A 17,610-nucleotide genomic window follows, 5' to 3' on the forward strand; every position below is an offset into this window, starting at 1 on the left:
CGCGATTTTACGGTGCATGCGGGTGATCAATAAAACGCATACCCTTAGAATGTCTTGTAATGGCCGAAAATTTAAGGGTGCTTCTACACCTAACGATTTATCATTTGCGCGAACTAACACGGTCAGAGTTTGCTTGTTCGCCCGTGTAGCCAGATAAACCGTTCGCTCGCTAAATCGTCCAGTCGTTCATATTCACTGTATAAGTGGATGAAAACGACTGAACGATCAGCATTTAAGCCGATTGATTAGTGAATGAGCAACGGTGATTGTCATTCTTGTATGAAATGAACGAAAAGCGAACAAATTATCGTTCGTCGTTCGATCATTGGCTGTGTTTACACTGAGCAATTATCGTTCTAATTCGAATGGTCCAGCGATTTAACGATAACGGTTCCATCTAAACACACCTGAGTGGTAGGAGGGAATAACAGCGGTGCATGTGAAAGTATAGAGAGCCGTGTGAAGGATGGAGGTGAAAGAGGTGTTAATCATCTGCTTTATCACCACTCCGCACCGCCCACAGTTAGAGGTTATTGCGTCGTAAGTCTTTTCGTGGCGCTGAAGTCGCAGTTGCTAGATGTGTATGGTACACTGCAGTCTTCATTGCTTCTGGACCAAGTATAATTTTTGCTGTGTTCCTTCTGGTTTTATTTGCTTTCTAGAAGGGATTCATATCTAGGACGGCTGCCATCAACCGAATGTCTGAAAATAAGAACACGAGACACGAGAGCCTTATATCGCATTGTCATAGCGGCAGATAGTCTCATTATTCTCCTGTTTAGATGTCTGTCAGTGTCTGTTCTAATCATAGCGGAATATAAAAGGGAAGCCTAAAATTATTGCTGACCCCCTCAGTAATACACGGCTCCTTGGTGTGAATTTTTCATTCTCTGCTGACTATGTTCTCTGAGTCATTCTGCAGTATTGTGAAAACGTATGTCACATCCATGACACTGCGGTGTTTATTTTTATAAGGTTTGTGGATCTGAAAAATGTAACAGCGTCCTCATTTAATTATGTCATCAGATTAATGAAGCTGAGCTCCGAGTCACGAAGGTGGGCCATGCCGGCTTCTCCCCCATCCGCCGATGAACAAGCATTCACTCATTCATCGGCTGTCCCTTTTACACGACTTAACAACTGAGTGCATAATTGCCCGATGATTGGGCTGTGTAAAGGACCCTAAGGCTCTGCTGAAAATTAACCATCATTTAAAGCAGGGGTAGATGTACATATATAGCTGAATACCTCCTAACATACAGTATTAACCCTTTGCAATCCAATTTTGGTTTCAGGGTTTCTAGGGGGCTTTCTCTTTCTGCCATTACACAATGGCGCCATTTGCTGGCTAGAGCCAGTGCTGTGGTATGGGACATGCTGGAGAGGCCCTCCGACAACAGACCGGCCAGTATTATACAATAAAAATACCCTGCTGGACATCTTCCGATATCGGAGCTGTACAGCTTTCAATCAGAATGTCTTCAGACGTCAGACAGTGGATTGGAAAGGGTTAAAGGGATATTCCCATCTCAGCTTTTCATTGCCAATATGGGAAACCGCTGCTATAGTTACTGACCACACAGCCGGTACGCTTACAGCTGAGCGCTTCACCCAGCGGTGTATTCCGTTGCTGTCATTGAAGTGAATGGGAGCTACGGTAACAGTATGGCTCAGAGCGCTACACTGTTTCTATAACTCTCATTCACTTCACTATGAGCTAGAGAAACAGTACCGGGCTGAGTGCTTGGCTGTTTCCGATAGGTGGTAGGAAATAGAGGGCCAGTCTGCCTACATTCACTGAGCAATGATCGTTTCTGTGTAAAAGCACCGGAACAATCATTGCTGGGATGACCTGCTAGGCATTTGCCTGTCTAAAGGGGCACTTAGACTAATGATGTATACTAGTGCACAGTGTGCATCAGGTGGTCAGATTAGCTGGTGCCGTCATTTGTGGTTTCTCCAGGCCTGGAGGGTTGCTTTAAGGCCTTTTTTCACACAGGCTACAAAATCTCGCTACAAAACGTATGTATGTGAAGCTCGTGGTTTTCAATGGGTTATTTCAGACTACAAAACATCTCTCGTGAAAGAACCTATTGGAAACCATGGGCTTCACTTACATGCATTTTGTAGCAATGATTTTGGTGTTCAGACTGTCTTCAGGGAAGGTGAGAGAACCACTTCAGACTAACAAGCATAACACCCAGCTCTGGGTGGGAATAACACACAATGAGTAAAAAGACCAGCAACCTGTAACAGAGGAGCTGGTATTTATGTGCAGCAGACCAAGGGGATTGGCTGGCTGGACAAACTCCACACCCAGCCAGCTCAATTATCCCACACCTGTAAAGGTGTTCTTTTGGAACCTCGTAGACCAACAGGTCCCAGCAGCACAGCTGACTCAATCACAGAGCAGCTTTTATTTTTGTACTGCCGAGGTATATTGAAAGCTGGGCTGTGATTGGTTACTATGAGCAGCAAAGACAGATTTTCCTTTAGACAGCTTTTATTAGAGTTTGGTGCTGGGATACTTTTCTGTGGCCCACCCTGTACTAATAATGTGCAATTTTGTTTTCCCTTCCTCAGGAGAGAAGCGACAATGTTTTGACATTCCCTACAACACTTACTTGTATGATAAAGATCATGATGTGATTCCTCAAAGGATGTTGGAGAAGAATATAGGAAGTCCAACAATGGCTTATCTTGGTCCGGGGGTCTTACGCCCTATAATTCACACTCCTTCAGCTCCCTCTGCAGAAATGGTGCCTGTTATTAGCAGCCTTTACCCGGTACCACTTACACATGTTGATATTTCCAATGGCCATCTACCCCCCCACTCCCTTAAAGGAAAGAAGCCACTTCCAGAACAGGACTTGTCCCCAGGTGCGAATGCTCAAGGCTCGACTGACACGGACAGCAGCCATGAAGAAAGAGCATCTTATCCACTCAACCTCCATACTCCTCCAGCTCGGTCAAGCAGTGCACCTCAGCCCCCCAAGGAGCAGGCTAGAGTCTACGAGCTCCTGAAGCATCCGGGACTTGTATCTCCACATGATCTTATGCAGCTGTTAGGCAAAGATGGGTTCCCAATGGGGATATACCGCTGTGACCACTGCTATGTCTTCTTTCTGGATTATGTCATGTTTACCATCCACATGGGATGCCATGGATTTCGAGATCCCTTTGAATGCAATATGTGTGGCTATCGAAGCCAGGACCGCTACGAATTCTCATCTCATATCGCACGTGGTGAACACCGGCTTTGTATGAATTAGCTCACTGTTCCAGCTGATTCTAAGATGAGGCTGAATGAATTGTTCAGGGCATGGTACATAATATATATAGCATATGACAAATAGACAGTACAAGCTGCAGGTTGTTTGCGTTTATTCCTAAACGCTTTATTGGACCGACTATACAATTTTTTTTTTACATTACTACTTAAAGCAAACTTGTCACCAAGATCATGCAGTCCAAAGCATGAACTCGTTGCAGGTGCCCACATTGCAGCCTCGTATATTTTATTGGGAAGAGCTGTGGCATTTCAGAAAAATATATACAGTAAAGGAAATAATTATTTGATCCCTTGCTGATTTTGGAAGTTTGCCCACTGACAAAGACATGAACAGTCTATAATTTTTAGGATAGGTTAATTTTAACAGTGAGAGAGAGAATATCCAAAAGAAAATCCAGAAAATCACATTGTCTAAATTATATATTTATTTGCATTTTGCACAGAGAAATAAGTATTTGATCCCTCTAGCAAAGAAGACTTAAAGGGGTTGTCCCGCGCCGAAACGGGTTTTTTTTTTTTTGAAACCCCCCCCCCCCGTTCGGCGCGAGACAACCCCGATGCAGGGGTTAAAAAAACAACCCGCACAGCGCTTACCTGAATCCCGGCGGTCCGGCGTCTTCATACTCACCTGCTGAAGATGGCCGCCAGGATCCTCTGTCTCCATGGACCGCAGGGCTTCTGTGCGGTCCATTGCCGATTCCAGCCTCCTGATTGGCTGGAATCGGCACGTGACGGGGCGGAGCTACACGGAGCCCCATTCAGATAAGAAGAAGACCCGGACTGCGCAAGCGCGGCTAATTTGGCCATCGGAGGGCGAAAATTAGTCGGCACCATGGAGACGAGGACGCTAGCAACGGAGCAGGTAAGTATAAAACTTTTTATAACTTCTGTATGGCTCATAATTAATGCACAATGTACATTACAAAGTGCATTATTATGGCCATGCAGAAGTGTATAGACCTACTTGCTGCCTCGGGACAACCCCTTTAACACTTGGTGTAAAACCCTTGTTGCCAAGCACAGCAGTCAAACGTTTTTTTTGTAGGTGATGATGAGGTTTGCGCACATGTCAGAAGGAATTTTGGCCCACTCCTCTTTGCGGATCATCTCTAAATCATTAAGATTTCGAGGCTGTCGCTTGGCAACTCTGATCTTCAGCTCCCTCCATATGTTTTTTATGGGATTAAGGTCTGGGGACTGGCTTGGTCACTCCATGATCTTAATGTGCTTCTTTTTGAGCCACCCTTTTGTTGCCTTGGCTGTATGTTTTGGATCATTGTCGTGCTGGAAGACCCAGCCAAGACCAATTTTTAATGTCCTGGTGGAGGGAGGGAGGTTGTCACTCAGGATTTTACGGTACATGGCTCTATTCATTCTCCCATTGATGCGGTGAAGTAGTCCTGTGCCCCTAGCAGAGAAACACCCCCAAAACATAATGTTTCCACCTCCATGCTTGGCAGTGGAGACGATGTTCTTTGGGTCATAGGCAGCATTTCTCTTCCTCCAAACACGGCGAGTTGAATTAATGCCAAAGAGCTCGATTTTTGTCTCATCTGACCATAGCACCTTCTCCTAATCACTCTCAGAATAATCCAAACTTCAGACGGGTGCACATGTGCCTTCTTGAGCAGGAGGACCTAGCGGGCACTGCAGGATTTTAACCCATTACGGCATAATGTGTTACTAATGGATCATTACCAAGTTCCACACCCCCCCCTTCCCCCGTGTAGTTTTAGGCTGACCTCTCACTTTCCTCATGATCAAGGATACCCCACAAGGTGAGATTTTGCATGGAGCCCCAGATCGATGCTGATTGACAGTCATTTTGTATGTCTTCAATTTTCTTACTATTGCACCAACAGTTGTCTCCTCACCCGCGTCTTACTTCTGGTTTTGTAGCCTTGTGCAGGTCTATGATCTTGTCCTTGACATCCTTAGAAAGCTCTTTGGTCTCGCCCATGTTGTAGAGGTTAGAGTCTGACTGATCAATTGAGTCTGTGGACAGGAGTCCTTTATACAGGTGACCATTTAAGTCAGCTGTCTTTAATGTAGGTAACGGGTTCATTAAGAGCATCTAACTGGTCTGGAGGAGCCTGAACTCTTTATGGTTGGTAGGGGATCAAATACTTACTTCTCTGTGCAAAATGCAAGTGAATATATATTTAAGACAATGTGATTTTTCTGGAATTTTTTTTGGATATTCTATGTCTCACTCAACCTACCCTAAAAATTATAGACTGTTCATGTCTTTGACAGTGGGCAAACTTCCAAAATCAGCAAGGGATCAACTACTTATTTCCTTCACTGTACTTTGCAAATCTGCTGGGAACAGGACTTGGAGTCACAGGGGCGGGGCCTCATCAGCTCTCCCCGCCCACATTATCTGGACTGACAGATCTCTCCCTGTTTATGTATAGGAAAGCCAAAGGTTTCAAGCCCCGTAGCTAACAGATTTTCAAGGTATCCTTCTTCTGAAATGCTAACATGTTTCAGAATAAAACATACACAACTGCAATATGAATTCCTGCACAAAGTCCCTGCCGCCCATGATTCAAACAGCATGAACCTGGGGGCAGGTTCCTTTTAAATGCATTGCAGTCTTAATCCTTTAAGGACCATACCCTTTTTTCCCCCCATTTTCGTATTTTCCTTCTCCCTTTTAAAAAATCATAAGTCTTTTACTTATTTATCTATGTAGCTGTCTGAGGGCTTGTTTGTTGTATTTTTCAATGTTAGGGTGCGGGCAGACGAGCGTAGGCGTATTTACGTTCGCACGAGCGCAACGTATAATCGCCCGAGCGATCGTTTTTCACCGATCACGACCAGAGCTAGAAAGCGTATTTTCGTTTGTTCCTACTTTGCAAACGGTCTTTTCGGCGATCGAATATGCGTTGGCGCGTATTTCGGTCGCATATGTTCTGTTTTTTTTCGAATTTCCGTTTTTACGCGCCGTAAAATCGCCCATGTGAACGAATACATTCAAAACCATTGCCTCAGATGGTCACGTATATACATTTGGTCGCAAAAACGCGCCGTTTATGCGCTCGTCTGCCCGCACCCTTACTTTCAATGGTAGTGAAAAACTTAAAAAAAATTCTTTGTGGAGTGAAATGGAAAAAAAACAAAATTCTGACATCTTTGGGAGCGTCTTGTTTCTACTGCGTACACACTGCAGTAAAAATGGGTCAGTAAGATTACTACAATACCAAGTTTATATAGTTTTTTTTTTTGCTGTACTAATATTTTTTTCACAGATAATTTTTTTCAATTATTTTCTTCTGCCATCGTCTGACAGCTATAACTTTTTTTTTTGTCAATAGTTTTGCGACATTTCCTTTTGTGCGGGACGTCCTGTAGTTTCCATTGGTACCATTCTGTAGTACATACGACTTTTTGATTGCGTTTTGATTACATGTTTTCTTGGAGACACAGTGACCCAAAAAAGTGCAATCCTGGCATTCTTTTATTTTTTTTTCTGACGACATTCACCGTGCAGGCTAATCAATGCGTTACCTTGATAGAGCAAACTTTTACAGAAGCAGTGATACCAAATATGTATTTTTGTTTTATTATTTAGATTCTTTTATTATAAATATGGCAAAAGTTTATTTATTTTTTTAAACTTTGTAGGTCCTTTACTGTTTAATAATTGTACAAAGTTAGGGCTTATTCACAGGAGCGTATATCAGCCTCCATTTTCAGGGCTGTCTGATATACGCTACCATCTGAGCTATCTTCCCCCTTCCCTCCCCCTCCCATTGCTGGCTGCGGGAAGGGGCGGGAGCTTAGCTTTTTTCTAATGTTGGCCGCTAAATATTTTCTGTGTGTTTTGATATATTACTTATTTTGTTAACTTTTAATGTTAATATGTGGTTTTACATTTTGATATTGTTCCAGACCTTGCATCTAAAATAAGTTTTTCATGGTAATGAGTTGTTTGACTCTTTTTTTGCTGAGTAACTTTGGTGAAATATTATCAATTATTAAACTCTGTCTCCTGCCAAAATTTGGAATCTCAGTTGGGGCTGGAGATTTGACCTAAAATTACCCTTCACTTACTGTGCATAATAGAATATTCCCTTTGTAGACCCCATAAGTATTTAATTATAAATGAACGCAGAGTCATTTGACTTACATGCATGCACACAGGTGCAGAACTAAAGGCCCATGAGCCTTGGTGCAAAAGTTCAGCTTGGAACCCTCTCTTCAAGGTTGCTGGCCGTGGCTCCTCCATAGGTTTCAGCTGCCAAAGTAATAATTGTTACCTTTGTGCCTCTACACAGTAAAAATCTCCCCCACAGAGTGATAATGGCCTGTTTGTGCCCCTGCACAGTAAATGACCTTCTGAAAATAAGCCCTACCTTGACTTTTCAGGATTTTCAAGGAGGCTTGGGATATAAACTATACCCTGAAAATAAGACCTAGCTGCAATATATTAAAAAAGGAATACATTACCTAGCAGGCTCGGTCCAGGTCCCTCCCGCTGATCTCTGGAGCTCCAACGCGTTTCTTGCAGTCCTCGGCCGCCCACAGAAGATCATTTCCTGGTTACAGGATTCATAAATTCAGCCTCCAGGAAGCGAGCTCTGATTGGTTCTCGAGCACTGCTCAGCTAATCATTGCAGCAATCGATGAACTAATGCGATGGCTGTGATTGGTTCATTGAGCGCTGCATTGATTGGTAGAACAGCGTCTGAAGAGCCAATCACAGCCATCGCGTTTTGAAGATTGGATTGATGAATTGGACAATTAATGCCACGACTCAGTGCCTTGGAGCTCCGGAGAGCAGCGGGAGGAACCTGGACCGCGGCTGCTAGCTAAGTATAATAAGGCATCCCTTGAAAATAAGACCTAGCAACTCTTTTGGGGCAAAAATTTATATAAGACGGTCTTATTTGCCAGGAAACACGTTAATAATCCCCCTTTATGCTCCCTCATTCAGGGCCTCTTAGCCAGAGCAGAAATTGGTTACAACGGGCATCCCTAGATGATCCATCTCATGACCCATCTCAATGCTCACCACACAAATAAACAGATTTACTCCCCTTTTACTGCAGGCCAGGGGCAGATTAGGAAATCACAGTGGCCCTGGAAATAAACTACAAAGTAGACCTATATTGTAGGTAGGCCCAAACCAGTAGCAAGTGGGGCAAATACAAGTGGATAGGGGACAGCAAATCGCCACAGCCATGAAGCTGGTAGAAGGGGAGAAGCCTATGTGGCATGCATAGCTCGCTGTAGCAAATTTACTAAGAAGCACAGAACGTTAGAATTGGAGGTATACCTATTTCTAACCCATTAAGCCTGCATGATGTACATGAAGATCATAGACTGACTTGTCTTTAGCTTCTATGACAGACATGATCCCTGCGCTGACTGATAGCCGAGCTTTCGCTGTACTGGCCAAGATCAGAAAGACTCTGATCTCTGTCATTTACCTCCTTAGATGCCAATAGCAACCATGGTATCTAGGTGATTAGACCTTGGCCTCCCACAAATGCAATTACAGGATGCCGATGGGTGAACATGGCAGCCAGAGGCCTGAAAAAGGCCCCAAGCATGCCACAACTATATGTATGACTAGCACCGCCTAATAGATTGCTTTGCAGTTTTAGACACTCATGGAATAATTCTTTGTTATACTGAGTATATCAGAGATCACATTGTGATGTCCATAGTGGGTGTGAATAAATAACGGAATAAATGTTAATAAAGTTTATTAAAAAATGAAAAACAAAAGACTTTTTATTTTGTAGAAGTCAAGAAAAATATACCACACACAGTATGACTAATTATCATGTCCCGTATAATTACCACTATATTGTCACTACACAAAACCCACTATACCGAGACCAACATTGCCAATAATAACAATCAATAGGGGGCAAATCATCTTGCCACACCATGATCACATATTATTACCAATGCCATTATACTTTCACTGAATAAAGACCACTACAAAGATCAGTATTACCAGTAATAGCACAATATGAGGGACAAATAATATCGCCAGACCATGACCACATAATATCACCACAGTGTTGCTGAAAAAAATACTATTCGAAGACCAGTATTACCCTTATACAGTGACCATGTAGCAGTATATGCTAGATCTACACTGACACAATACCATAGGTAGTAGCTGAATGGGCCCACCTCCAGAGGTTTATTGTACATGCTTTAAGGTTTAGCACTTTGTCTTAATCCAGTTGGGGAATTTTGTACCACTGTTTAGGTTGCAGGTTGTCAATTTCTTTGCATTACTTAACAGTGATTTATCTTGTTGTTTTGGAAAAATGGAAAATTCCTAAAGAATTTATTTTAAAAAATGATTACAGTACAGTTACATCCAATGATCACAGGTGACATCCCCACTCACTGAAGTTGTTCGCTTTCCCTTTTTCTTCATCTGGCCCAGACTATCATGATGACTTCTCCCGGTCAAAACTTGTCTCTGCAGAAATTGACACACATATCTTTGACACATCAGTTTTTCAGTGACCTGTCTTTGTTTTTAAAATGTCTACATAATCTTCCCATCCGTAGTACTCCAGACAGTAGTAGTGCCACCTGAATAGTAGTATCCACCTTTTTTTGCTCCCTGTAAGGGCTTTTACTCACTAGCGTTTATTTTAAACGCTGCGATATCGCTACGTTTCTTTAGTGCAAATGTCAATGGAACTTTCTAAATGTTAAAGTCGCATCACACAAAAATCGCAAGTTTCTGCGATTTTAACATTTGAAAGTCCCATTAACATTTAACTGCATAATAATCTGCACTGAACAATTGCGCCTGCCCTATGTTGATTGTGCCTACCTAATGGCGATTATGCCTATCAGGAATTGCATTTTTTGGGCTCTTTTGGTGTGTCTTTGTTTTCTTTCTCTCACCTTTGTGATTGTATGACAGAATCACCGACTGGGTTGATCAAGGAAATGCAGTGCATATAGTATATCTTGACTTTAGTAAAGCATTTGACAAAGTATCTCACACCATACTTATTGAAAAAATGACCAAACATGGGATTGACAAGGCAGCTGGTAGGTAGAATGTATCAAGTGGGGTACCACAAGGCTCTGTCCTAGGCCCAGTGTTGTTCAATATTTTTATAAATGATCTGGAGGAGGGAATTGATGGAAAACGGATCAAATTTGCAGATGGCACAAAGCTAGGAGGGATAGCTAACACTAGGGAAGAGAGAGAGAGTATTCAAAAAGATCTAGAAAAGCTTGAACAGTGGGCAGCGACTAACAGAATGGTATTTAACAAGGAGGAATGCTAAGTCCTACATCTGGGCAAGAAAAGTGAAAAAAAGCACATACAGAATGGGATGAATTGGGCAAAGCAGCAGCACATGTGAAAAAGACTTGGGTATACTAATAGATCATAGACTGAACATGAGTCAACAATGTGATGCAGCAGCCAAAAACACAAACACAATTCTGGGATGTATTAAGAGAAACACGGTCTAGATCACGTGAGGTAATTATCCCCCCTCTACTCTTCCTTAGTTGGACCTCATCTGGAATACTGTGTCTAGTTCTGGGCACCCCACTTTAAAAAAGACATAGACAAACTGGAGCAAGTTCAGAGAAGAGTTACCAAGATGGTGAGCGGTCTGCAAATCATATTCTATGAGGAACGGTTAAACGATCTGGGAATGTTTAGCTTGCAAAAAAAATGGATTATACCTACCTGATAATCAGGTTTCCAGGAGTCTCCACGACAGCACCAATTGAGATTGTCTCCTCCTGATAGGACAGGAACACACTGAGAGGTTAAAAGCTCCCCCCCTTCCCCACTTTCCTCAGTGGATTCTAACGAATTGCCGGGGTAGGAGCTCAACTTAAATTTCTTCCCTTAACCGGGGTTTTTTGTTGATTATAAAATTATATTATATATTTATTTATTTATTATATTATATTCTATAGTTTCTTTTCTATCAATTTAGGGGGGGAAAGGTACGGGTGCTGTCGTGGAGACTACTGGAAACCTGATTATCAGGTAGGTATAATCCATTTTTTCCCCCAGTCGTCTCCACGACAGCACCAATTGAGACGTACCAACTAAAGTTTCCCTAGGGTGGGATTGCTGCCAAGAGGACTTTGCGGCCGAAGGCCATGTCCTCGTCCTGCTGCACTTTTACCCTATAGTGTTTAACAAACGTCTGGGGTTTCTTCCAGACTGCAGCTTTGCATATCTGCTCGACCGAAGCTGAGCTATGTTCGGCCCATGAGGATGCTACTGCCCTTGTAGAATGGGCTTTAAGAGCTAAAGGGATTTCCTTCCCGAGGGCCTTATAGGACTCTATAATGGCTAGGCGGATCCACCTGGCTATGGAGCTTTTCGCTGCTTTGTTCCCTTTATTTGGGCCACTGAACTGGACGAACAAGTTGTCGTCCCACCTCCAGTGGCTTGTCGCCTCTATGTAGCCTAGGACTGCTCTCCTAACGTCCAGGCAGCTTAGGGTTTTTTCTTCCTCGTTTTTAGGTTTACTAAAAAATGAGGGGATTATTATGTCTTGGGACCTATGAAAATGTGATACTACTTTTGGCATAAACGCCGGGTCCGTTTTAAATACTAATTTGATGTCCGAGATTTTCAGGAACGGGTGGCGAATGGACAAGGCCTGCAGCTCGCTAACCCGTCTTGCGGAGGTGATGGCTACTAAGAAAATGGTCTTGATAGTAAGCATTTTTATGGGTAGTGCTTCGATCGGCTCGAATGGTACCGTTGTCATGGCCCTTAGGGTCCAATTAAGGTTCCAGTCTGGAAAAAGATTTATGGGCCTAGGCCGTAATCTAGTTGCTGCTGCTAGGAACCTGTTGACCCATCTGTTGTCTGCGAACTTTGTGTCACATATGGCGCTAAGGGTTGCGACCTGGACCTTCAGGGTGCTTGGAGAGAGGCCCATCTCTAGGCCCCTTCTGCAAGAACTCTAAGATTAGAGGGATGTCCGGGATAGAATCCCCGCGATCCCTTCCCTGTCTCCGCGAGGAAAACCTTCTCCAAACTTTCTGGTAGATAAGGTGGGTAGTCTTTTTTCTACTGGACATTAACGTTTCTACTACTCTCTCTGAGAATCCCTTCTCTTTTAGTGAGGATTCCTCAAGAGCCATGCTGTTAAGTGGAGCTTGTCTAGGCTCGGATGGCTCAGTGGCCCCTGCGATAGAAGATCTGTCCAGGTAGGGAAGATGACTGGGTTCTGGACGCTCAATGTTGCTACAAGACCGAACCAGCTTCTTTTGGGCCAGAAGGGGGTCACCAGGATTAGTGTGCATACCTGGGTTCTGAAATGTTGTAAGACTCTGGGGATCAACGGTATAGGAGGAAAAGCGTACACCAGCCCCTCTCCCCAGTCTTGGCCTAGGGTGTCTACTGCTGTCGGACGATCTCCTGGCCGGAGGGAGAAGAAATTGCTTACTTTGGCATTTTCCCTGGCTGCGAACAGGTCCAATTGTGGGGTCCCCCACTGGTTGATCAGGATTCTGAATGCTTTCAGGGAGAGAGACCATTCTCCTGGGTCTATTTGCCTCCTGCTGAGAAGGCCCGCTTTTTGGTTTAGCGTCCCCTTCAAATGGGTTGCCATGATCGAGAGGATCCGGCCCTCTGCCCAGTGGAAAATTTTCTGTGCAATGTTTTGCAGAGCGGGAGATCTTGTGCCCCCTTGGTGTCGTATATGGGCGACCGCGGTGATATTGTCTGACAGTATCTTTATATGCTGGTCCCGTAGCGAGTTCCCTAACTGCTGTAGGACCTGCCATATGGCCTGAAGTTCCCTGTAATTTGAGGACTGTTCTTTTGTCCTTTGAGGCCATGGGCCCTGAAAGAACTGGTTCCCCACATGCGCTCCCCATCCCCAGGCGCTTGCATCCGTTGTGATGTGAGTGGCTGGGTTTTGTAGCCAATGAACCCCTCTCCGCAGGTTCTCTGGGGATGTCCACCAACGCAGGCATGTTTTCACCGCGCTTGGAATGTACATTCTTGTCCCTAGAGAGGACTGCCTTTTGTCCCACGTGGATAGGACTGAGGCTTGCAGGGCTCTGGTGTGAGCCTGGGCCCATGCCACTACTGGAATGCATGACATCAAGCTTCCCAGGAGAGACATGGCTTCCCGAATTGTGCATAATCGTCTCCGTAAAAAGGTTTTGACTAGCCATCGGATTTTTTGTATTTTCTCCTCGGGTAGGCAGGAGCATTGCGATTCTGAGTCGAGCGTTATACCCAGAAACGTTTTCTGTTTGTCGGGATCTAGGCTGGATTTTTCCCAGTTTATGATCCATCCTAAGGATTGGAGAAGTTCTAGCACTATCCTCAGGTGTTTCGTTAGGAGTTCTCTGGACTCTGCTATTATTAAAATATCGTCCAGGTAGGGTACTATTAGGACCGACTTCTTCCTCAGGAAGGCGGCTACCTCTGCCATAATTTTGGTGAAGATTCTGGGTGCTGAGGAGATCCCGAAGGGCAGGCATCTGAATTGATGGTGCTCTATTCCTTTGCCCATATCCACTGCGAACCTTAGGTATTTCCGGGACCCCTCGTGGATCGGTACGTGGAAATAAGCATCCTTTAAATCGATGGATGCCATGTAGGCTCCTTTGGGAATCAACTTTATCGTTGAGGAGATGGACTCCATCTTTAAATTTTCTGTATCTGATGCAGGTGTTCAGAGGTTTCAGGTTCACTATCATCCGCTGTTTCCCACAGGGTTTCCTTACTAGGAAGAGCCTGGAATAATGGCCCTGGGTTTCCTCGTTTTGCGGTACGGGGGATATTGCATTTAGTTGTTGCAGGTCCCCAACGCTTTGCCTTAGTAGGTGTAACTGTTGTTTGGAGCCTCCCGTGATAATGAATTTTCTTCTGGGGAGGGACACCAGCTCTATCCGGTATCCCTGCTGTAAGATCTTTGGGATCCATGGGCCTTCAGAAATCGCGGCCCCTTGATCCACAAAGCCCCCCAGCCTTGCCCCTACGGGGATGGCGTCAGGGTCTCTGCTTTGGCTCCCCCTGGTGGGGGTTAAAGAGGATGTTCCTTCCTCTTCCCCCCTTGGGGTAACTCCAGTGGCCTGTCTTGCCCTTGCCTCGGTAGGCCTCTGGCTGTTGCCTTGGGGCCCGGAAGAAGGTCTTCCCTCTCTGTGGCTTTTCTTCCGGGAATCCCTTCTTTTTGTCGGCCACCTTCTCTAGAATCTTGTCATGGTCCGGTCCGAGCAAAAACCGGCCCGTAGAACGGGAGGGCGCATAGCTTATTTTTTGAGGCTAGGTCGCCTGACCACGATTTCAGCCATAACACTCTTCTGGCTGAGTTAGACCGGGCTGTAGCTGTCGCCGAGAGTTTGACAGCTTCGGCCGCGGCGTCCGCTAGGAAATTTGTTGCCATACGCAGGATCGGAAGGGAATTTAGGATCTGTTCCCTCGGCGTCTTATTGGTTAGGTGTAGCTGTAGCTGTTCTAGCCATACCCCCAGAGTTCGCGCCACACAAGTGGCTGCGATCCCTGGCCTAAGTATGTTTGGATTATTTTGGTGATATTCTTGTGGACAGGGAAGGTATGCTTGCGCCTCTCCCCTAGTCCCCCAAATATTTCATCTTGTATGGTACGTGGTTCTCTGGGCTCTTCCATTTTTAGTGTAGCTTTGACTGACTTAATCAATTCCATTAAGTCGTCCTGATGGAATAAGTATTTTTTGTAGTCCTCCTAATCTGGGGTCTCCTCGGCCGCCTGTTCCTCTTGCTCTGACCCGATAGAACTCTCGGACTCGGAAGGCTCGTCAGGAACATACGCCCTTTTCTGGCGTTTCGCTGGCGGCGCCAGCTGTGACGTTAGGGCTGATCTAACCTTCTTTCACCAGCTTTCTAACGTCCTCCCGATTCCTCTTTAACTAGCCTAGCTACGCATGCCTTGCATAGAGGCCTCTGGTACGTAGCTGGCAGTTTTATCCCGCATTCCACGCATTTTCTGAGTTTTGTTCTGGGGGGGATGTCTTTTTTAACCCCCTGACAAATAAAGCATTTTTGCGGGTAAATATGCAATTTTTCCATACACAATACACTGGATATTTGCATTGTATTTTTTGCCGCACTGGCTACTTACGGCTGCTGAGGCTGAGGTTTCAGCTGCCTCTGGGGCTGGAGCACTCATTACTATACCGGTGCTGCAGACACCCTGTGACCTGTAGTGGTTTGTTCTGGCTTCTCTCAGGTTCCTATTTTTTTTAAATTTTCGCGCTCCTGCGCTAAGCCCTGTCCCCTCCACTCCTGATGCAGACGCGATGACGTCATCGCGCTGGACACGTGACGCGGTGCCCCGCCCCCTGCCGAAGGGCTTCCTGGAGCACCGCGCTCTAACTTCTGCAGGGAGGACGAGGGGGACTGAGGCTCCCGCTTTGTACCCCCCATGGGCCGCCGCGGGAGGAACCTGGCCCGGGGGTTACCACCCCATGTGGCGTCCCGGGAGTCGTCTGGCTTGGAAGGGAGGACAGGCTGACCCACTGCCCTCCGATCCGCCTGTAAGTAATCCTGGCTGGCTTCTCCACCAGCTCCTCTCAGAGATCCTGCCTCCTGGCAGGACAGGAAGACACTGAGGAAAGTGGGGAAGGGGGGGGAGCTTTTAACCTCTCAGTGTGTTCCTGTCCTATCAGGTGGAGGCAATCTCAATTGGTGCTGTCGTGGAGATGACTGGGGAAAAGAAGGCTGACAGGAGACTTAATAGCTGTCTACAAATATCTGAAGGTCTATCACAGTGCAGAGGGATCAGCCTTATTCTCATTTACACAAGGAAAGACTAAAAGCAATGGGATGAAACTGAAAGGAAGGAGACACAGATTAGATATTAGAAGAAACTTTCTGACAGTGAGGGTGATGAATGAGTGGAACAGGTTACCACTGGAGGTGGGGAGATCTCCTTCAATGGAAGTGTTCAAACAAAGGCTGGACAGACATCTGTCTGGTATGATTTAGTAAATCAATCCTGCACTGAGCAGGGGGTCGGACCCAATGACCCTTGAGGTCCCTTCCAACTCTACCATTCTATGATAACACACTGTTTGATGATCTTGGTCTTTGTGGCAGATTGCCCTGCCTGTCCCCCTAATAATTGAGTCTCCCACTAGCAGGACCTGTCTAGCCTACCCTGCACTCCTATTCCCCTTCTTACTGAAGCAGACATTACCCTGGCAGTCAGAGGCATATCATGCTACAGCAATGCTAATCCTATAATGGCATTTCCCATATCTGCCAACTTTGCAAACTTGTTGGGGTGTGCCATTTCAGGCCTAGCCTCCCTGGTTCTCTTCCCTCCATCCCTCCTTCTGTCACTCAGCTAGCTGCCTATTACCATCCACCGCCCCATCTGCCCCAGTGAGTTTGTCCTTAGTGAACAGCAAACTCCTCTCATATTGACAATGGATCTCAGTGTTGCAAGTCACACATTTAGATCCAGGATCTGAGCTTCCAAATGCACAACAATCTCACATCTCCAAAGTAGTATGCACACTCGAACAGCTAACGAAGGACTGCATACATGGCACAAGATTTACATTGGATGGCGTTGTCAGTTACGGAGCCCATTCTAAAAGGTGGTAGTACAGATAGATGAAGTAAGGTATGCAAAAATTAAAATACATAAGCAGTAAATAAACACAAGTGACTTCTAAAGTCCCTGAATCCAAAGTCACTAATCTGAAGTCACACACTTGAAAAACAGCACACTTTAGAACACAACACGCACACTTAAGTTTGATTTATCTAGTTCTAAGCTGCAAAGCCCGTGCTCCTCCTCTGTTTAGTACTTGGAGGAAACCCGCAAACACAGGTTGAACATACAAACTCCATGCACATGTTGTTCTTGTGGGATTTGAATCCAGGAGCCCATTTCTGCAAGGCAATAGTGCTAACCACTGAGCCACTATGCCGCCTCAGTGTTGCTGAGGCCAGTGATTGGCCAGAGCGATTGCGTGATTAGATGGGCATTTGACCACTGGACCCAGAAGTGAGCGGAGATTGTGGGACTGGAGCAGGCGGGTACTCAAGCGGTGAGTATTTGTTGTTTTATTATTTTTGTAGCTCTGCAATAGTTTGCAACTTTATTCATTGTCTGAGGGTGCGGATATAATTAAATAGTTGAAAGTGCTGCTGCTGCCAGGATGCCCGATTCAGATTAACTGTTTGCCCATTGGTTTCAACGGCCCTGACATTCACCAGTTACATTAAACTGTTCCGGATGAGTATAGTTCCTTCACTTTATGTTGCAGTATTAATTGGACTCTACATTAGGTCAGCGCTTCCCATCAATGCACTGACTAACATCAGGATAGTAAAAT

At 45.2% G+C, this 17,610-nt stretch overlaps 1 protein-coding gene across 1 annotated transcript in view; it reads left to right on the forward strand.

Annotated features, from left to right (window-relative positions):
• Positions 1-3,532, forward strand: part of IKZF3 (IKAROS family zinc finger 3) — an 84,078-nt gene extending 80,546 nt beyond the window's left edge. Inside the window, exon 8 of the mRNA XM_066585815.1 lies at positions 2,584-3,532. Within this exon, the coding sequence (XP_066441912.1) occupies positions 2,584-3,272 (689 nt within the window). The 3' untranslated portion in view covers positions 3,273-3,532. The remainder of the gene's footprint in view (positions 1-2,583) is intronic.
• The last annotated feature ends 14,078 nt before the right edge of the window (positions 3,533-17,610 follow it).

Source organism: Eleutherodactylus coqui, chromosome 13, assembly GCF_035609145.1.
Source record: "Eleutherodactylus coqui strain aEleCoq1 chromosome 13, aEleCoq1.hap1, whole genome shotgun sequence".
Taxonomy (NCBI): domain Eukaryota; kingdom Metazoa; phylum Chordata; class Amphibia; order Anura; family Eleutherodactylidae; genus Eleutherodactylus; species Eleutherodactylus coqui.